The following is a 22,249-nucleotide window of genomic DNA, read 5'->3' as shown; positions in this document are numbered from 1 at the left end:
GCCGTATTCTGTACAGGCTGGGCTGCTGCTGGGTCCACTTTAGAGCAGGACTGAGAATGTTAGTTTCTACCCCCAGCAGGCAGACCCTTGGCTCTTAGGGGAGAATCGCTGTGATCCTTCCAAGGTCCAGGAAATAAGCAAGCACCCGAGGCATAGACAAATCAAATTTGTCTTGGGCCTAGAGACCATAGCCTGCCTGGGCCAATGGCTGTCTGCACACCTTGGGACACACTGCTCACTTCACCTTCCTGGCCTTTCCTTCTGTCCTCTGCAGAACCAAACTCAACGTCAGGCCATGGTTTCTGCTCATCAAAGAATGACTGCTGCGTGATCACTAACGTGCCACCACCTGCACTTCAGTGTCTCAAGGTCTCCCCTGCTGCTGACATTTGGAACAGGCTGGTGAGGATACTGAGGATGCTGGACTCTCCTTTGCAGTGGTCTTTGTATAAACCCAAGGGGAATGGGAATTTGGAGACAAAGGAAGCCATCCTGGAGCGGCCAAATAAAGCCTTTAATCTTTAAGGACTGGGAGGTTCTTATTTCAAGACCTAAACCAAATTCCTCTTTTTTTTTTTTTTTTTTTTTTTTGCATTTTTTTTTTTTTTTTATTATACTTTAGGGTTTTAGGGTACATGTGCACAATGTGCAGGTTTGTTACATATGTATCCATGTGCCATGTTGATTTCCTGCACCCATTAACTCGTCATTTAGCATTAGGTGTATCTCCTAATGCTGTCCCTCCCCCCTCCCCCCACCCCACAACAGTCCCCAGAGTGTGATGTTCCCCTTCCTGTGTCCATGAGTTCTCATTGTTCAATTCCCACCTATGAGAGAGAACATGCGGTGTTTGGTTTTTTGTCCTTGCGATAGTTTACTGAGAATGATGTTTTCCAGTTTCGTCCATGTCCCTACAAAGGACACGAACTCATCATTTTTTATGGCTGCATAGTATTCCATGGTGTATATGTGCCACATTTTCTTAATCCAGTCTATCGTTGTTGGACATTTGGGTTGGTTCCAACTCTTTGCTATTGTGAGTAGTGCCGCAATAAACATACGTGTGCATGTGTCTTTATAGCAGCATGATTTATAGTCCTTTGGGTATATACCCAGTAATGGGATGGCTGGGTCAAATGGTATTTCTAGTTCGAGATCCCTGAGGAATCGCCACACTGACTTCCACAATGGTTGAACTAGTTTACAGTCCCACCAACAGTGTAAAAGTGTTCCTATTTCTCCACATCCTCTCCAGCACCTGTTGTTTCCTGATTTTTTAATGATGGCCATTCTAACTGGTGTGAGATGGTATCTCACTGTGGTTTTGATTTGCATTTCTCTGATGGCCAGTGATGATGAGCATTTCTTCATGTGTTTTCTGGCTGCATAAATGTCTTCTTTTGAGAAGTGTCTGTTCATGTTCTCTGCCCACTTTTTGATGGGGTTGTTTGTTTTTTTCTTGTAAATTTGTTTGAGTTCATTGTAGATTCTGGATATTAGCCCTTTGTCAGATGAGTAGGTTGCAAAAATTTTCTCCCATTCTGTAGGCTGCCTGTTCATTCTGATGATAGTTTCTTTTGCTGTGCAGAAGCTCTTTAGTTTAATGAGATCCCATTTGTCGATTTTGGCTTTTGTTGCCATTGCTTTTGGTGTTTTAGACATGAAGTCCTTGCCCACGCCTATGTCCTGAATGGTATTGCCTAGGTTTTCTTGTAGGATTTTAATGGTTTTAGGTCTAACATATAAGTCTTTAATCCATCTTGAATTAATTTTTGTATAAGGTGTAAGGAAGGGATCCAGTTGCAGCTTTCTACTATGGCTAGCCAGTTTTCCCAGCACCATTTATTAAATAGGGAATCCTTTCCCCATTTCTTGTTTTTGTCAGGTTTGTCAAAGATCAGATAGTTGTAGCTATGCGGCATCATTTCTGAGGGCTCTGTTCTGTTCCATTGATCTATGTCTCTGTTGTGGTACCAGTACCATGCTGTTTTGGTTACTGTAGCCTTGTAGTATAGTTTAAAGTCAGGTAGCGTGATGCCTCCAGCTTTGTTCTTTTGGCTTAGGATTGACTTGGCGATGCGGGCTCTTTTTTGGTTCCATATGAACTTTAAAGTAGTTTTTTCCAATTCTGTGAAGAAAGTCATTGGTAGCTTAATGGGGATGGCATTGAATCTATAAATTACCTTGGGCAGTATGGCCATTTTCACGATATTGATTCTTCCAACCCATGAGCATGGAATGTTCTTCCATTTGTTTGTATCCTCTTTTATTTCATTGAGCAGTGGTTTGTAGTTCTCCTTGAAGAGGTCCTTCACATCCCTTGTAAGTTGGATTCCTAGGTATTTTATTCTCTTTGAAGCAATTGTGAATGGGAGTTCACTCATGATTTGGCTCTCTGTTTGTCTGTTATTGGTGTACAAGAATGCTTGTGATTTTTGTACATTAATTTTGTATCCTGAGACTTCGCTGAAGTTGCTAATCAGCTTAAGGAGATTTTGGGCTGAGACAATGGGGTTTTCTAGATATACAATCATGTCATCTGCAAACAGGGACAATTTGACTTCCTCTTTTCCTAATTGAATACCTTTTATTTCCTTCTCCTGCCTGATTGCTCTGGCCAGAACTTCCAGCACTATGTTGAATAGGAGCGGTGAGAGAGGGCATCCCTGTCTTGTGCCAGTTTTCAGAGGGAATGCTTCCAGTTTTTGCCCATTCAGTATGATATTGGCTGTGGGTTTGTCGTAGATAGCTCTTATTATTTTGAGATACGTCCCATCAATACCTAATTTATTGAGAGTTTTTAGCATGAAGGGTTGTTGAATTTTGTCAAAGGCCTTTTCTGCATCTATTGAGATAATCATGTGGTTTTTGTCTTTGGTTCTGTTTATATGCTGGATTACATTTATTGATTTGCGTATGTTGAACCAGCCTTGCATCCCAGGGATGAAGCCCACTTGATCATGGTGGATAAGCTTTTTGATGTGCTGCTGGATTCGGTTTGCCAGTATTTTATTGAGGATTTTTGCATCAATGTTCATCAAGGATATTGGTCTGTAATTCTCTTTTTTGGTTATGTCTCTGCCAGGTTTTGGTATCAGGACGATGCTGGCTTCATAAAATGTGTTAGGGAGGATTCCCTCTTTTTCTATCGATTGGAATAGTTTCAGAAGGAATGGTACCAGTTCCTCCTTCTACCTCTGGTAGAATTCAGCTGTGAATCCATCAGGTCCTGGACTCTTTTTGGTTGGTAAGCTATTGATTATTGCCACAATTTCAGAACCTGTTATTGGTCTATTCAGAGATTGAACTTCTTCCTGGTTTAGTCTTGGGAGGGTGTATTTGTCGAGGAATTTATCCATTTCTTCTAGATTTTCTAGTTTATTTGCATAGAGGTGTTTGTAGTATTCTCTGATGGTAGATTGTATTTCTGTGGGATCGGTGGTGATATCCCCTTTTTCGTTTTTTATTGCATCTATTTGATTCTTCTCTCTATTCTTCTTTATTAGTCTTGCTAGCGGTCCATCAATTTTGTTGATCTTTTCAAAAAACCAGCTCCTGGATTCATTAATTTTTTCAAGGGTTTTTTTGTGTCTCTATTTCCTTCAGTTCTGCTCTGATTTTAGTTATTTCTAGCCTTCTGCTAGCTTTTGAATGTGTTTGCTCTTGCTTTTCTAGTTCTTTTAATTGTGATGTTAGGGAGTCAATTTTGGATCTTTCCTGCTTTCTCTTGTGGGCATTTAGTGCTATAAATTTCCCTCTACACACTGCTTTGAATGTGTCCCAGAGATTCTGGCATGTTGTGTCTTTGTTCTCGTTGGTTTCAAAGAACATCTTTATTTCTGCCTTCATTTCATTATGTACCCAATAGTCATTCAGGAGCAGGTTGTTCAGTTTCCATGTAGTAGAGCGGTTTTGAGTGAGTTTCTTAATCCTGAGTTCTAGTTTGATTGCACTGTGGTCTGAGAGACAGTTTGTTATAATTTCTGTTCTTTTACATTTGCTGAGGAGAGCTTTACTTCCAACTATGTGGTCAATTTTGGAATAGGTGTGGTGTGGTGCTGAAAAAAATGTATATTCTGTTGACTTGGGGTGGAGAGTTCTGTAGATGTCTATTAGGTCCACTTTATGTAGAGCTGAGTTCAATTCTTGGATATCCTTGTTAACTTTCTGTCTCGTTGATCTGTCTAATGCTGACAGTGGGGTGTTAAAATCTCCCATTATTATTGTGTGGGAGTTTAAGTCCCTTTGTAGGTCACTCAGGACTTGCTTTATGAATCTGGGTGCTCCTGTGTTGGGTGCATATATATTTAGGATAGTTAGCTCTTCTTGTTGAATTGATCCCTTTACCATTATGTAATGGCCTTCTTTGTCTCTTTTGATCTTTGTTGGTTTAAAGTCTATTTTATCAGAGACTAGGATTGCAACCCCTGCCTTTTTTTGTTTTCCAGTTGCTTGATAGATCTTCCTCCATCCCTTTATTTTGAGTCTATGTGTGTCTCTGCACGTGAGATGGGTTTCCTGAATACAGCACACTGATGGGTCCTGACTCCTTATCCAGTTTGCCAGTCTGTGTCTTTTGATTGGAGCATTTAGCCCATTTACATTGAACGTTAATATTGTTATGTGTGAATCTGATCCTGTCATTATGATATTAGTTGGTTATTTTGCTCGTTAGTTGCTATAGTTTCTTCCTAGTCTCGATGGTCTTTACAATTTGGCATGTTTTTGCAGTGGCTGGTACCGGTTGTTCCTTTCCATGTTTAGTGCTTCCTTCAGGAGCTCTTTTAGGGCAGGCCTGGTGGTGACAAAATCACTCAGCGTTTGCTTGTCTGTAAAGTGTTTTATTTCTCCTTCACTTATGAAGCTTAGTTTGGCGGGATAGGAGATTCTGGGTTGAAAATTCTTTTCTTTAAGAATGTTGAATATCGGCCCCCACTCTCTTCTGGCTTGTAGAGTTTCTGCTGAGAGATCAGCTGTTAGTCTGATGGGCTTCCCTTTGTGGGTAACCCGACCTTTCTCTCTGGCTGCCCTTAACATTTTTTCTTTCATTTCAACTTTGGTGAATCTGACAATAATGTGTCTTGGAGTTGCCCTTCTCGAGGAGTATCTTTGTGGCGTTCTCTGTATTTCCTGAATCTGAATGCTGGCCTGCCTTGCTAGATTGGGGAAGTTCTCCTGGATAATATCTTGCAGAGTGTTTTCCAACTTGGTTCCATTCTCCCCATCATTTTCAGGTACACCAATCAGACGTAGATTTGGTCTTTTCACATAGTCCCAAACTTCTTGGAGGCTTTGTTCATTTCTTTTTATCCTTTTTTCTCTAAACTTCCCTTCTCTCTTCATTTCATTCATTTCATCTTCCATCAGCGATACCCTTTCTTCCAGTTGATCGCATCTGCTACTGAGGCTTCTGCAATCTTCGCGTAGTTCTCGAAACTTGGCTTTCAGCTCCATCAGCTCCTTGAAGCCCTTCTTCTCCATTGGTTATTCTAGTTATCCATTCTTCTAATTTTTTTTCAAAGTTTTTAACTTCTTTGCTGTTGTTTTGAATTTCCTCTCGTAGCTCAGAGTAGTTTGATCGTCTGAAGCCTTCTTCTCTCAACTCATCAAAGTCATCCTCCATCCAGCTTTGTTCCGTTGCTGGTGAGGAACTGCATTCCTTTGGAGGAGGAGAGGTGCTCTGTTTTTTAGAGTTTCCAGTTTTTTTGGTCTGTTTTTTCCCCATCTTTGTGGTTTTATCTACTTTTTGTCTTTGATGATGGTGATGTACAGATGGGTTTTTGGTGTGGATGTCCTTTCTGTTTGTTAGTTTTCCTTCTACCAGACAGGACCCTCAGCTGCAGGTCTGTTGGAGTTTACTAGAGGTGCACTCCAGACCCTGTTTGGCTGGGTGTCAGCAGCGGTGGCTGCAGAACAGCGGATTTTCATGAGACCACAAATTCAGCTGTCTGATAGTTCCTCTGAAAGTTTTGTCTCAGAGAAGTACTGGGTTGAATGAGGTGTCAGTCTGTCCCTACTGGGGGGTGCCTTCCAGTTAGGCTGCTCAGGGGTGAGGGACCCACTTTAGGAGGCAGTCTGACCGTTCTCAGATCTCCAGCTGCGTGCTGGGAGAACCACTACTCTCTTCAAAGCTGTCAGTCAGACAGGGACATTTAAGTCTGTGGAAGTTCTTGCAGAGTTTTTGTTTGTCTGTGCCCTGCCCCCAGAGGTGGAGCCTACAGAGGCAGGCAGGCCTCCTTCAGCTGTGGTGGGCTCCACCCAGTTTGAGCTTCCTGGCTGCTTTGTTTACCTAAGCAAGCCTGGGCAGTGGCGGGCGGGCGCCCCTCCCCCAGCCTCGCTGCCTCCTCGCAGCTTGATCTCAGACTGCTGTGCTAGCAATTAGCGAGACTCCGTGGGCATAGGACCCTCCGAGCCAGGTGCGGGACACAATCTCCTAGTGTGCCGTTTTCCAGGCCCGTTGGAAAAGCGCAGTATTAGGATGGGACTGACCCGATATTCCAGGTGCCGTCTGCTTCCCCTTTCTTTGACTAGGAAAGGGAACTCCCTGACCCCTTGCGCTTCCCGAGTGAGGCAATGCCTCGCCCTGCTTCGGCTCGCGCACAGTGCGCTTCACCGACTGTCCTGCACCCACTGTTAGGCACTCCCTAGTGAGATGAAACCGGTACCTCAAGCAGAAATGCAGAAATCACCCGTCTTCTGTGTCGCTGGGGCTGGGAGCTGGAGACCGGAGCTGTTCCTATTCGGCCATCTTGGCTCCACCCCACCTAAACCAAATTCCTAAGTGAATAAACAAATGGGTAGGAATTTCTAGCCTCAATAAATCAACTAAGTTGAATGTAGCACTAGATCATATTTGGCAGTAAAGCAAAAACCAATAACGAGAATCTGGCCTGAAGGGCTGTTCCCACCTGTGGTGCCAGTTCACAGGTGTAGGGGCAGAAGATGGACACAGGGTGCATACTGTCCTGGAGGCAGGAAACAGGCAGGCAGGAAGGTCTGGGGAGAATTGGGGGGCAGGAAGGCAGCCACCCCACTGACCCCAGCTTTGGTGACAGAATACGTTCTACATTTTTATGGCCCAGTTTTTAAACATTCTGGTTTTTCAGCATCGATTGCCACTGTTTGCTATTCATGCCTCATAGTCTAAAAGGCTGTACATAAGCCATGTGTTACAGATGAAAAGCTGAGGCTTGTGTACAAGATGCACTGTCCATTGGAACTGGACACAGCCCATCTTTCCATCTTTCCTGATGGCCATGATGAGGACCCTCTTGGTTCACCATTTACACAACCACAGGATCCCAAATGGATGGTGAAAGACAGTGACACCAGAAGAAATCTGACAAGCCAAACTATTAAGTGCAATAAAATCCTATCTAAGATAGAATTGTTATAATTAGAAAAAAAATATTTTAGAAAAAAAAATTAACTTGTCTGGTTTCCTCAGCTTTTGACTGTCGTATTTTCTTAGAATGACAGTGTTTGGCCTCCCTCCAGCAGCTCAGAATTAGAAACCTACCCCAATCACATCTATCCCTTCTCTTACCTGACTTTGCTTTCTCTTTCTTCTCTTTCTGTGCTTTCTGAACAGACACTCAAGCATAATTAGACTACTTTGAACAACAAAGACATTATTTCCTAAGAGGTCTGAGCTGTCAATGATTTTGTATTTGGATCAGGAAACAGGAAAAGTAAAGGTACAATCACCCCAGAGGGCCCCCACTCTCAAATAATGCAGCACATTCCTGCTAAGCTACAGTGGGGTGTTCTGGGCACCACTGGATTCACTGGTGCCACATCATGCATGTACACACCTGACGTTTTCCATCCTGGACGACACTTAATGCAGCCCCTCAAGACTACAAGAAGGGCACTTCCATTCCCTGCTGCTGCCTATCAAAGAGAAATATGCAGAAAACAAAGATTTTAAAAAACAGACCCTGTCCCCAGTTTTAAGGGCAATATAGAAAAAAAATGAAGCTGAGCTCATCATGCTTAAGGAGAAATGCTGTGTCCCTGAACTCAATCTAGAAAGCTTTCTGTTGCCACTTCCCCCTTTTTGTTTTTACCATTTCCTGCTAAAAGAGTAAAACATTTTCTTTGGGCAAATTTAAAGGGTGTCTTTTTGTTGTTTTGTACTTTAATTTCCCATACTGCATTTGACAAAGTATAAAGGGTTTTTTGTTTTTTTTGAGACAGAGTCTTGCTCTGTCACCAGGCTGGAGGGCAGTGGCACGATCTCAGCTCACTGCAACCTCCGCCTCCCGGGTTCAAGCCATTCTCCTGCCTCAATCTCCCAAGTAGCTGGGATTACAGGTGCCCACCACCACGCCCAGCTAATTTTTGTATTTTTAGTAGAGACGGGGTTTCACCACGTTGGCCAGGATGGTCTCGATCTCTTGATCTCGTGATCCGCCGGCCTCGGCCTCCCAAAGTGCTGGGATTACAGGCATGAGCCACTGCGCCCAGCCCATAAAGGGTATTTTTTAAGAAAACAAAAGTTTCACTGCATGCCACCAAATAAAAGTTGTCATTAGGCCGGGCGCGGTGGCTCAGGCTTGTAATCCCAGCACTTTGGGAGGCCGAGGTGGGCGGATCACAAGGTCAAGAGATCGAGACCACGGTGAAACCCCGTCTCTACTAAAAATACAAAAAATTAGCCGGGCGTCGTGGTGGGCGCCTGTAGTCCCAGCTACTCGGAGAGGCTGAGGCAGGAGAATGGCGTGAACCCGGGAGGCGGAGCTTGCAGTGAGCCGAGATCGTGCCACTGCACTCCAGGCTGGGTGACAGAGCGAGACTCCGTCTCAAAAAAAAAAAAAAAAGTTGTCATTTATGTTTCAGGAGGCTGACTTCCTTTTGCATGCTTTGAGCTGTGAAACTGGGCCAATAATAGGAGGTACTGATGGACAGATAGAGTCCTTTCCTGAGAGAACAAAAGCCAATCTAACAACCAGGGGGGCCCACAAGATCATGTGTGTTGATGAAGCCTGTTTCTATTGATGCAGCTTCTGTGCTTGGTGGTGACGAAGGGCATACCCTAAGTGTGCTATGTAGAGCCTTCCCATCAAACAGCATCTGTAAAACTGCAAGGGAAAAAACACATCCAGGGTCAGGCATTCATGGTAGCTCCTCTAGGTCTCCACTCTCGCACCTGAGACTGCAGAGGTTTTGCTTCCCACGGGGGCATAGGGCTCCTTAGGTTGCCACATATCGATAAATACTCGGTGCCTGCAAGAGCCTTTTCTATCAGCTCAGCCAGGCAGATGGCCACCTGTCTGCTTTCAGAGGTGGCAGATGGCTTTCCCATGCGCTGCTCTTGCACACTTTCCTTGCGGGGTGCGGGTCCCTCTGTGGACATCCCTTAGATTGCAGGACTGGGATGTGTGGGCCTTCAGGGCCTTGCTGAACAGCAGCGGGGCAGGGAGTGTGGTAGAGGTGCCAGCGTTCCCTTTGCCAGTTTGACAGTGATTCCCTTTTTCTCCCACTATCCAGGGTAAGTGTTTGAACAACCTGCCCTGGTTCCTTTGACCGGGGAGGAAGAGAGCGCTGGGCCCTCAGTCTGAGGACTTTAAAAGCCCTGCGGAGCACTGTGGCAGAGTGGCAGGTGGCAGAGTGGTAGGAGAGGGGTCTCCAGAGCCTCTGACTGTGATGGAATCTGCCCTAATGGGCTGCTGTGCATATGAATGAGGCAGGAAGGGAAATGCTTAGCAAGGCAGGCATCTCGAATGAGGACTGGGCAGTGAGCAGCACACTGAGGCCGCACAGTGCACGCACCTGTAATCCCAGCACCTTGGGAGGCCAAAGTAGGAGAACTACCTGGGCCAGGAGCTCAAGACCAGCCTGGGCAATATAACAAGACTCTGCTCTCTACATATGAACAAAGAAAGACACAGTAAACTGAACTAAATAGGTCTCCTCAGAGGTTGGGGAAATATAACTAGAAGGCCTGATATTTCCTTCCCAAACCCCAGAGACTATGTCTGGGGTCAATGCCCCCCTAATCCTGCCAAGGGCCTCTAAAACTGGTCCAGGACCTTGTGCCCCACGCTGCTGCCCCCTCTCTAGCACTTGCTCACCCAACCCCTGACTCTCCAGCGCCTTTCAGTCTCTCACAGGGGCCCCAAATCTTCTGCCTCCTCCAGACATATGCTTCACTGCTATTCTCCAAAGTCCCCTGGCCATCCAGCCTAATCAGGCTCTCATGTTGTATCAGACTCACTCCTTTCCCTTCTGTCTGCAACGAAACATTTATCTCTAACATGATGGACAGAATCTCTCCCCAAGAATAAGTAGCGTAGCTCTTGTTGTCGATGCTCTATCACCAGTGCCCAGAATTTGGATGCTCAAGAAGTATTGGTGGGATGAAGCTAATGAATGAGGTCTGCAGTTTCTGTTGTGAACCACTTTCTCATTAGGTAGAAAAATTGGTTCTGTAGGATAAGATGAGTTTCTTAAACACAACTTGGACCATCCAAAATATGTTCAAGGGAAAGTAAGAATTTATAAAAGATTTAAGATTCAAGTGATATAAATATTATGCAATATATATATGAAAGGCAAACATCACACAAATTTCAATCTCACCCATCAACTGACATTCATAATAATGTCACCTAATGGCCAGGTGCAGTGGCTCACACCTGTAATCCAGTACTTTGGAAGGACAAGGCAGGAGGATCACTGGAGCCCACAAGTTCGAGACCAGCCTGGACAACATGGCAAAACCCTGCCTCTACAAAAAATACAAAAATTAGCTGGGTGTCGTGACACATGCTTGTAGTTCCAGTTACTCAGGAAGCTGAGATGGGAGGATTGTTTGAGCCTGGGAGGTCGAGACTGCAGTGAGCCAAAACCATGCCACTGCACTCCAGCCTGGGTGACAGAGTGAGACCCTGTCTCAAAAACTGTAATAATAATAATACCATCTAATGTTGGCAGGGGTGGGGGAAATGGGCACTGAGACTCTCTTGGTAGGAAGGCAAAACTTCCTAATCATGTTGTAAGTCACCTTGGTAACAGTTTCAAAATTTTAAATATTCATACTCTTTGACCCATCAAATCTCAAATTACCCTAAATAACTGGACACTTTTAACAAAGGAACAAAAGTTAGACATATGAAAGTTGCTAATAATAGCAAGAACTAGGAAGAAGCCAATTGTCCATCAATAGGAAGCTGATTAAATAAACGATGAGCCCATTTATCACAAGGATGCTGGGTGCACATAATATAGGATCTTTACTGGCAAAGTCAGTGACTATTCTTCTAAAATTTCCCTGAATTCATGATATGCTGCAGGGAAGAGTTTCTTCCAGCTACCATTCCACCAACTGTTGGTCTATCCTCATGGGCAACAGTGAAGTTTGTGAAGGCCTCCTAACATTACTGCCTGTTTCCTCACTGGTCTGCATTTTATCCCTCTTTCTTTGCTTCTGTACAAGCAAACTAGCACCATCACCTGCACACCCTCCTCAGTATATGTCAAAACACAGTGAGTACCCAGAAGAGGCCACAAAGGTACAAACTCCACATCCGTAGGCCTCAGGCTAGGAGATGGCAGGAGACCTATGCAGACCTGTGCAGAGTGCATAGGGTGGCACTCCGGGCACACATGAACTTGGACCCCTTGTCCACATCAGCCACCCTCCAGAACACCTTTCAGGGTCAGACAGCACTGTGCCACACCAGTGCCAAGGGAGGCTGGCATCAATGGGATAAGTAGGTGCTATGTAGTCATTCAAAGCAATGCCATCTCTATGTGAAGACCTGGATGAAAATCCAGAATATAGTGGTTTTAGAGTTTATAAAACCATATGTAAAAATGCAAAAATACAGGTGTATGCACAGTGTGAAAAGTTATAACCAAAATGTTAACAACAGTTACTGTTAATCTGGAATTATTTTAGCATATATGAGATGACAAAACTATTTTCTCCCAAACAAGTATACAATTACCCTAGCATGCATTAATGATGCCTCCTTTGTATAAAACAAAAAATTGCATATACCATTTCTATTTCACTGTTTCTTCTATACATTTTTAAAAATCAAAATAACATGCTGCTCTAATCATTGTGGTTAATGACAAAATATCTCATATTATCTTCTCATTATTGATGTATAATAACTTTGTCTAGGTAGGGGTAAGCGGGGAAAGAGTTTTGCTCCGTCGCCCAGACTGGAGTGCAGTGGTGCGATCTCGGCTCACTGCAACCTCCATCTCCCAGGTTCAAGCAATTCTCATGCCATAGCCTCCCAAGTAGCTGCGACTACAAGCATGTACCACCATGCCTGGTGAGTTTTTTTATTTTTAGTAGAGACAGGGTTTCACCATGTTGGCCAGACTGGTCTCGAACTCCTGGCCTCAAGTGATCCTCCCACCTCAGCCTCCGAAAAGTGCTGGGATTATAGGTGTGAGCCACTGTGGCCACTGTGTGGCCAAAAACTTTTTATATTAAGGATGCTAAATCTTTGTCTGACACTATATAAGTGTACGTTAAAAATATTTCCCTCTATCATTTGTCGCTATTTTGTTTAGGATTTTTTTTAATTAAGGAGCATTTTAAATTTTTATGTATTTCTACTCTATTCATCTTCTTCTTTATGGTTTCTTGATGTTCTCCTCTGTCCTTGAGAGTGGGTAAGTATTCTTTTTATTTTAGGGCTTTACACTTTACATTCAGTCTCTCTGGAATTTATTTTGGTATATAGTGGGACGTAGGGTTCTAAATTTCTGTATCTCTAAATAGTTACCCAACCCAAGCAATTCTTCGCTGTGTTTAAAATGCCACCTTGAACACGTTACTTTTTTTTTTTTGAGATGGAGTCTCACTCTGTCACCCAGCCTGGAGTGCAGTGGCGCGATCTCGGCTCACTGCAACTTCCACCTCCCAGGTTCAAGCAATTCTCCTGCCTCAGCCTCCCAAGTAGCTGGGATTACAGGCGTGCACCACCATGCCTGGCTAATTTTTGTATTTTTAGTAGAGACAGGGTTTCACCATATTGGCCAGGCTGGTCTTGAACTCCTGACCTCGTGATCTACCCACCTTGGCCTCAAAAAGTGCTGGGATTACAGGTGTGAGCCACCATGCTTGGCTACACGTTACAGTTTTATGTTTGAGGCTAAAGATGGTAGATTTAACTATTTCCTCTTAAAATGCCACTAAAATGACAGTAAAATTTTAAAAGGACATAAAACCATAGTGGTCAAGAATGAGAGGAGAGACACCAATACCACGTTAGAAGCTGGAAAACAGAAGGACAGGAATTAAGGTGACAGATCCAGAAAAGTCCGAAACCAGCACGGGGGAAGACAAAGCATATGAACCAACAGCCGTGGCGGGAAGATCAGGTGGAGGCCAGAATCAGGGGGACAATTGGAAAAACCCCTCTGGGCTTCTACCTCACTGAACAGAGTGGGGCCACTGCCCCAATTCATCAAGAGACTGAAGATTTATTCTCTGCAGAGGGTAAACCATAGAAGGTTTGGACTACGAAGGCCAGATACACTAAAAGCAGAAGTATGTTAAAGTTTAGAAAACTGTGGAGAACCCCCAGCCATCTTCTGCAACTCTCAGAGAGCTGGAAGCTGGAGGCAGGCCAAGGTGAGCTTAGCAGCAAAAGATACAGGGCCCACAGCCCCTGCAACCCCACGCTATGCGGCTGCTGAACCTCCAGTCCCTGGTGCACACTGAAGCTTGCCGTCTGCAACCACAGAATCCCCATGTTGCCAGACTCACTCAGGCCCCTGCACTCTGACCTCTCTAAATAGGAAGCTGAGGCTGACCAATCCCAGCCAGAACTGCATGAAATCTATTTGAAAAAGGAACAATATCTTTTCATTATATGTTCTCATCTAAAAACAAACTGTATCTTTCCACTTAAATATTATTTTATGTCTCTCAGTAAAGTTTAATGATTTTCTTGATAAACATTCTATGTGTGTTTTTTTGTTTTGTTTTTTGAGACAGAGTCTCACTCCCTCACCCAGGCTGAAATGCAGTGGTGCAATCTCAGCTCACTGGAATTACAGGCATGTGCCACCTCGCCTAGGTAACATTCTATGTATTTGTTATGTAATTCTTAGATGTGTATTTTGTTGTTGCTGTTGATACTGTGAAATAAAAGTTTATCCTGTTCCATCTTTCCAGCCAGCTGGTTACTGGTATATAAGAAAGCTATCAGATATTTATTTTGCGTTTGAAAATCTTACACCCGGGCACGGTGGCCCATGCCTGTTATCCCAGCACTTTTGGAGATCAAGGCGGGTGGATCACATGAGGTCAGGAGTTTGAGACTAGTCTGGCCAACATGGTGAAAACCCATCTCTACTAAAAACACACAGAAAAAATTAGCCGGGCATGGTGGCACATGCCTGTAATTCCAGCTACTCAGGAGGTTAAGGCAAGAGAATCGCTTGAACCCAGGAGGCGGAGGTTGTGGTGAGCCAACATTGTGCCATTGCACTCCAGCCTGGGCAACAAAGCAAGACTCTGTCAAAAAAGAAAGAAAAGAAAAGGCCGGGCACAGTGGCTTATAATCCTAGCACTTTGGGAGGCCTAGCTGGGTGGATAACGAGGTCAGGAGTTCAAGACCAGCCTGGCCAAGATGGTGAAACCCCGTCTCTACTAAAAATACAAAAATCAGCTAGGCGTGGTGGTGGGTGCCTATAATCCCATCTACTCGGGAGGCTGAGGCAGAGAATTGCTTGAATTCCAGAAACGGAGGTTGCAGTGAGCTGAGATCGCGCCACTGCACTCCAGCCTAGGTCACAGAGCGAGACTCTGTCTCAAAAAGAGACGGAAGGGGAGAGGAGGACAGGGGAGGGGAGGACAGTGGAGGGGAGGGGAGAGGAGGGGGCTCCATGAGTTTTGAGAATTTTTACTTTTTTGTTGTTGTTGTTTTTTGAGACGGAGTTTTGCTCTTATTGCCCAAGCTAGAGTGCAATGGTGCAATCTTGGCTCACCACAACTTCCAACTCCTGGATTCAAGCAATTCTCCTGCCTCAGCCTCCCAAGTAGATGGGATTACAGGCGTGCACCACCACCCCCGGCTAATGTTGTATTTTTACTAGAGACAGGTTTCTCCATGTTGGTCAGGCTACTCTCGAAGTCCCAACCTCAGGTGATCTGCCCACCTCGGCCTCCCAAAGTGCTGGGATTACAGGCATGAACCACTGTGCCTGGCCTTTTACTTGATTTTTTTTTTTGGAGTTTTTCAAGTAGAAAGTCACTGCAACCAATGGCAATTTTTACTCCTCCTTTTTATAAGGGTTATCTATTTCTCATCTCCCAATAATGTCTAGAACATCCAGAGTATTTTATAGTACAAGTGAGAACAAATAAAAAGTCGTTTATTTGAATTTCCATTCATTTAACAAATATTTATCAAGTATTCACCAGGTGCCAGCAGTAAATAAAATGATTGACATCTTTTTTTTTTTTTGAGACAGTCTCGCTCTGTTGCCAGGCTGGAGTGCAGTGGTGCAATCTTGGCTCACCACAGCCTCCGCCTCCCGGGTTCAAATGATTCTCCTGCCTCAGCCTCCCGAGTAGCTGGTACTACAGGTACATGCCACCACGCCGAGCTCATTTTTGCATTTTTAGTAGAGATGGGGTTTCACCATGTTGGCCAGGATGGTCTGCATCTCCTGACCTCGTGATCCACCCACCTCGGCCTCCCAAAGTGCTGGGATAGCAAGCATGAGTCACCGTGCCCGGCCAACATTTACTTTTCATTATAATGTTGGTTGATGAGATGGATGTCTTTAATCAAGATTTAATTTTAAGGGGGCAGGCACGGTGGCTTATTCCTGTAATCTCAGCACTTTGGGAGGCCAAGGCAGGTGGATTACCTGAGGTCAGGAGTTCGAGACCAGCCTGACCAACATGGTGAAACCCCATCTCCACTAAAATACAAAATTAGCTGTGCATGGTGGCGCATGCCTGTAATCTCAGATACTTGGGAGGCTGAGGCAGCAGAATCGCTTGAACCCAGGAGGCGGAGGTTGCAGTGAGTTGAGATCGCACCAGTGCACTCCAGCCTGGGCAATAAGGGAGAAACTCCATCTCAAAAAAAAAAGAAATTAATTTTAAATGCAGTATGTGGCCAACTTATCAATGAAGAATTAGAAATGAAGGTGCAAAAAAAAGCTTTAGAATAAACAAACACAAGCATCTGCATTTTCATCCAGTTGAGAATCTCTAAGCCCTAGGGCTCCTTGTGCTGAGAATGGAGCAGGAAAACCTCTTCCCCACTACTGTATCCCACAGGCCTGATCATCAGGACAGGTCACAGGTCCCAGGACCCTGCCTTTCAGCCTTCTGGGTCAAGGCCATACTGAGACTCTACTAAACTAGTTCTCAAAATCATTCGCCTTCACTTTTTATTCAAACAAAACAAAAACACATGATAAGGCAATATTCTAGAAATTTATCTTCAGATGACAAAGGTGCCTTAGTACATTTTTGTGTTGCTATATTAGGAATACCTGAGGCTAGATAATTTATAAAGAAAAGAGAGGTTTATTTGGCTCACAGTTCTGCAGCTAGACAAGAAGCATGGTGACCACATCCACATCTTGCTTCCACTCAGGGTGGAAAGCAAGGGGATGTGGTGGGCAGAGATCACAGAGCAGAGGGGAGGGAAGGTGCCAGGCTCCTTTTACAGGAACTCAGAGTCAGAACTCACAGATTCCCATAAGAGTGGCACCAAGCCATTCATAAGGAATCTTCCCCCAGAGTAACTCAGACACCTCCTACCTCCCGCCAGGCCCCACCTCCAACATGAGGATCAAATTTCAACATGAGACTTGGCAGAGCCAAACAAACCATATCTAAACCATAGCTAACGGCCTACAGAGCTATTTTGTTATATTTCCTGTTCCCAAAACATACGGCACTAAGTTAAGATGACACATAGAAATGCAAATTAAACCATGAGGTTCCATTTTCACCTAAATTATTGGCAAAGAATAAGAATATAAGAATACTGACAATATCAAAAGAGTAACTCTGGGCAAATACTCTCACACTGCCAATGGGAGCTGCTCTCTGGCCCTCTGAAGAGGTGACCATACAGATCAGGGGCCCAAGTCCTGAGGTGGAGATGGCTAGGAGACCACCAAAACCTTGTACTGTCCCTTCCCTATGGAGTGTAGAGCTGGGGATGGGAATGGCTGCCTAGCTGGGGGCTACATTTCCGAGCTCAACATGGAGGCAGGTGGAACCAGGTAAGTAGTTCTCACCTATGCAACGTTAAGGCCTCATGTGGCTGGCTGCTGGTACAGCAGCAAGTGTTATCCTAACTAATTCAAGATTAATACTCTACATGCTCATTTTTGTTCCTAGCTTAACAACAGCTTTTTTGAAAAAGGTCATATGTTTACACAGTTCAAAAACTAAAACAAAGTCTCACTGCCAACTTGTCACCATGTATCCTGTCTCCATCATGCCCACAGATAAGCATTTTTATTTGCTACTTATTTATCCTTCCAGTGTTTCCTTACACAAATATAGGTACATGTTCTCATTCCTTTTTCTCATAAAAAGGTAGTATTGTAAACTGTTTTACACCTTGTTTTTTTCTATCAACAAGATATCCAAGAAATTTCTCTACATCAATGCTTACCTATTTTACAGCTCCCAAATGGGTTGGCATAACATAGGTTATTAAGCCAGTCTCCCATTGCTGGACAATCAGGCGGTTTCCAGCAATCAGTGCTACAATGAATCACTCTGTACATACCTAATTTTGTATGTACAGATAGGACACTCTTAGAATGGAAATTACTGGATCAAAGAGTAAATGTATCTATATTATTAAAAGATTATTCTCCCAAATCCTTGCTTCCCTCAGCCCTCACTAACAAAGTGGTTGTCAAAGATGGATTTTCTCCAATCTGATAGGTGAGAAATGGCATCTTGCTGTAGTTTTGACTTTCATTAATTAATAAAGTGTTGGCCAGGTGCAGGGCCTCACACCTTTAATCCCAGCACTTTGAGAGGCTGAGGTGGGAGGATTGCTTGAGGCCAGGAGTTCAAGACCAGCCTGGACAACATAGGTTTCTACAAAAAATTTAAACATTAGCTGAGCATGGTGGTGTGTGCCTGTACTCCCAGCTACTCAGGAGGCTGAGGTGGGAGGACTGCTTGAGCCCGGGAGGTCAAGGCTTGTAGTGAGCTGAGATCGCACCACTGCACTCCAGCCTGGGTGACATAGTAAGACCCTTAAAAATTAAATAAATATTTTAATTCTTTCACATATTGAAGGGTTATATTTCCTTTTCAATGAATTATGGTATCTTTTGCATATTTTTCATTGGGCCTTGAACTTTTTTCTTTTCAATTCCTAGAAGTTCTTTATTATTACACCTCTTTACCTATGAGTTGCAAATATTTGTATTTTGTCATTATTTACGTCATGCAGATTTTTTTCATATTACAAAGTCAAATTTATTTTTTTTGTTGTTGTTTTTGTTTTTGTTTTTTGAGAAGGGAGTTTCACTGTTGTTGCCCAGGCTGGAGTGCAATGGCGTGATCTCAGCTCACTGCAACCTCCGCCTCCCAGGTTCAAGCGATTCTCCTGCCTCAGCCTCCCTAGTAGCTAGGATTACAGGCATGTGCCACCACGCCTGGCTAGTTTTGTATTTTTAGTAGAGACAGGGTTTCTCCATGTTGGTCAGGCTGGTCTCGAACTCCCGACCTCAGTTGATCCACCTGCCTCAGCCTCCCAAAGTGCTGGGATTACAGGCATGAACCACTGCACCCAGTTTTATTTTAAGCCATCTTAATAGAATTTGGACTCTTGAGTTATAGTTAGAAAGCCCTCCTCCATTTCAGGACTTTAGAATTTCACTCCTGTTTGCTTCTAGTACTTCTTGGTTTCTCGTTTACAGAGTAAGATATGGATCCAGATTTATTTTATTTCAAATGGCTACCCAATTGTCCCAAAAACCTTTATTAACAATCAAAATGAAACTTGACTCCACTCAACTATTATTCCAACTTTACCTCAAACTAAATTCACAAGTGATTTGGGTCTATTTGGGAATCTCTGTCCTGTCACACTGGCCTGTTATTCCTGAGCTGAGCACTGTAGCACGGACCAGACTCCACACACCTCTCTTCTTTTTCCAGAGACTCATGGCACTTCTGTAGGTCACTTTTTTTCTTTTTTTAATATACACTTGGTACAAGATCTCTGTATATTTTTTCATCTGAACTTCAGAATCAGCTTGTATTGAACAACAGAGAAACAGATGGGCATTTTAAAATTTGGGGTTCTGTTAGATGAATAATCTGAGGAATGTTTTCTGAATTTGTCTTCTCTTCCTTTATATCTTACAACCAACTACTACTGTTTGTATACAAGAAAGCTACAGATTACAGCACACTTTTACATCTCTTTAATAGGGGATAGTGCGTCCATACACTGAGATGACATGTAGTCATTAAAAAACAAAGAATGAGTGTTCATACGGTGACATGGAGGGGGCAGAAAGGGCTTAGAGTTTTGTGGGAGGAGGGACCATTCATATTAAGAAAGGGGAAATGGGGGGCAGAGAATCTGCCACATATACTTCAGCAATTTAAAAAATTTTACACATTTTTCCAATTTTTTTTACACATAACAAAACTTACCATCATAACCATTTTCACGTGTACAGTTCAGTGGTAATATGTTCATACTGTTGTGTAATCACCACTACCATCCATCTCTGTAACTCTTTCCATCTGTAAAGCTGAAACTCTGTACCCGTTAAACAGTAACTCCCATTCTCCATCCCCCAGCCCATGGCAACCACCATTCCACTTTCTGCTACTAGTACCTTGATGACTCTAGTGCCTCATGTAAGTGGAATCATACAGTACTTGTCTTTTTGTGACTGGCTTACTTCATTTAGCATAATGTCTTCAAGGTTCATTCATGTTGTAGCATATTTCAGAAATTCTTTCCATTGTACAGATATACCACATTTTGCTTATCCATTCATCCGTGGGTGGACATCTGGGTTGCTTCCATGTTTTAGCTATTGTGAATAGTGCTGCTATGAACATGGGTGTACAAATAAATGGCACTTAGAGACCCTGTTTTCAATTATTTTTGGTAGATACCCAGAAGTGCAGCTGCTGCATTATACGGTAATTCTATGTTCAATTTTTAAAGAGACAGCCATATTGTTTTCCACAGTTTCTGTACCATTTTTATTCCCACTAACAGTGTGCAAGGGTTCCAATTTCTCATATCATTGCCAACATTTACTATTTTCTTTTTGTTATTTAGTTTTAATTTCATAATCATAAACTTAACACTGCAATCCAGCAAGGCACAGAAGGGAACAAGGAAAACATGGAACCCAAAGGGAACTGCAGCAAGAGCACAAAGATTCTAGGATACTAAGAGCAAATGGGGTGGAGGGGTGCTCTCCTGAGTTACAGAAAGAATGGTCTGGTGGTTAAGATAAAACACAAGTCAAACTTACTACAGTTGTTCACAGTCAGCAATGGTGATCTTCTTGCTGGTCTTGCCATTCCTAGAACCAAAGCGCTCCATGGCCTCCACAATATATATATATTTTTTAATAATCCAATCTTTATTTAAAAATCTAATCTGCCAGTTTAGCGTTTTCCACCAACTCGGGGAGCTGAAACTTTCACAGGCTTCACAATCTTTTGCTTAGGTGCTGCCTTTGTAGGTGCCTTAGCAGCAGCCATTGCAGTCTTTTTAGATGCTTGCTTAGCCTTTTTTGCTTCCTTAGCAGCCCTGATAGCTTGTTCTCGTTGAGCCTTTCTAAATTCAGGTTTCTGATTCCTCTTGGCCATTATATCAGCAAGAGATGCACCAGCAATGGCCCTCTAGAATTTGACTGCTCGGCAGGTTCTTTTCTTTTGAATTTCTTCCGACTGTCCCTTTTTGTGCTTCCTTCTGTAGAGGACAGTCCAGTTTATCTGCCGAGGATTCCTCTTGGAAAGGAACGCTGACTCGCATTTCGCATTAAGAAGCTGGAAAACCTTCCCGTCGGTCGTGGCGTAGCGCCACCCGTGTCCGGGGTAGATCTTGTACCCGCTAAAACTGCACAGCTCGACCTTCATGGCGACAGCTCCACGGGAAGAGAAAAGATGGCGAAAAGAGGCCTCCACAATATTCTTGCCTTCTTTCACCTTGCCAAAGACCACATGCTTGCCATCCAACCACTCAGTCTTGGCAGTGCAGATGTTTGTGTTGGGTCCAGCATTTACTGTGGACAAGATGCCAGGACCTGCATGCTTTAGGATGAAGTTTTTCATCATCAAATTTCTCCCCGTAAATGGACTTGCCACCAGTGCCATTATGGCGTGTGAAGTCACTACCCTGATATATAAACCCTGGAATAATTCTGTGAAAGCAGGAACCCTTAAAACCAAATCCTTTCTCGCCAGTGCTCAGAGCATGAAAGTTTTCTGCTGTCTTTGGAACCTTGTCTGCAAACAGCTTGAAGGAGATACGGCCCAAGGGCGTGCCTTCATCAGCAATGTTGAAGAACACTGAGGTTGACCATGGCTGATAGTACAGGGCTCCCAGCGGCGGTGGCATCTGCAAAGCCTACTTTCTTTTAAAAAAATTATTAGCCACCTTCAGACAGGCGCAGTGGCTCATGCCTGTAATTCCAGTGCATTGGGAGGCTGAGGCAGGATTGCTTAACTAATGAGTTTGGGACCAGCCTGGGCAACATATTTAGACCCTCTTCTATCAAAAATTAAAAACCTAGCCAGGTGTAGCGGCATGCACCTATAGTCCCAGCTACTCGGGAGGCTGAAGTGGGAAGACCGCTTGAGCCAGTGAGATCAAGGCTGCAGTGAGCCATGATTGCACCACTGTAGTCCAGCCTGGGTGACAGAGAAACACCATGTCACAAAAGTTTAAAAAAAAAAAAAAAAATTAGCCATCCTAATTGGTGTGAGGTGGTATCTCATTGTGGTTTTGATTTCCATTTCCCTAATGGATTAGTAATGTTGGGCATCTATTCATGTGCTTATAAGTCATCTATCCATCTTTACAGAAATGTCTCTTCGAGTTCTAGGCCCATTTTTGAATTGGTGTTTTGTGGAGTTTTAAAATTTCTCTACATATTCTAAATAAAGTTAAAATGCAGCAACAGCTATCAAATCTAAGAGGCCTAAAGAAAAACAGCTTATTTTTTCCTCTAGCTATGGGTCCAGCACAGGTCAGCTGGAGTTCTACTAAACACAGTTACTCAGGAACCTGTCTTG

The 22,249-nt window shown here is 43.7% G+C and overlaps 2 protein-coding genes across 3 annotated transcripts in view; both read right to left on the bottom strand.

Moving 5' to 3' along the window:
- The window catches only part of ABHD12 (abhydrolase domain containing 12), a 98,338-nt gene that overhangs the window by 57,474 nt on the left and 18,615 nt on the right, over positions 1 to 22,249 (bottom strand). The window lies entirely within an intron of this gene.
- LOC100604291 (peptidyl-prolyl cis-trans isomerase B-like) lies at positions 20,581 to 21,655 on the bottom strand. The gene has a single exon (XM_030826582.1). It carries the CDS (start codon positions 21,326 to 21,328, stop codon positions 20,855 to 20,857), a length of 474 nt encoding a protein of 157 aa, XP_030682442.1. The 5' UTR covers positions 21,329 to 21,655; the 3' UTR covers positions 20,581 to 20,854.

The sequence above is a fragment of the Nomascus leucogenys genome, chromosome 13 (genome assembly GCF_006542625.1).
Source record: "Nomascus leucogenys isolate Asia chromosome 13, Asia_NLE_v1, whole genome shotgun sequence".
Classification (NCBI taxonomy): domain Eukaryota; kingdom Metazoa; phylum Chordata; class Mammalia; order Primates; family Hylobatidae; genus Nomascus; species Nomascus leucogenys.
Note: the sequence above shows the minus strand (reverse complement) of the source record. Positions and strands in the feature narration are given on the sequence as shown.

Bases quoted from the DNA above. Each gene is read 5' to 3' on its own strand.
- LOC100604291 (XM_030826582.1), bottom strand. From the start codon at position 21,328: ATGGCACTGGTGGCAAGTCCATTTACGGGGAGAAATTTGATGATGAAA.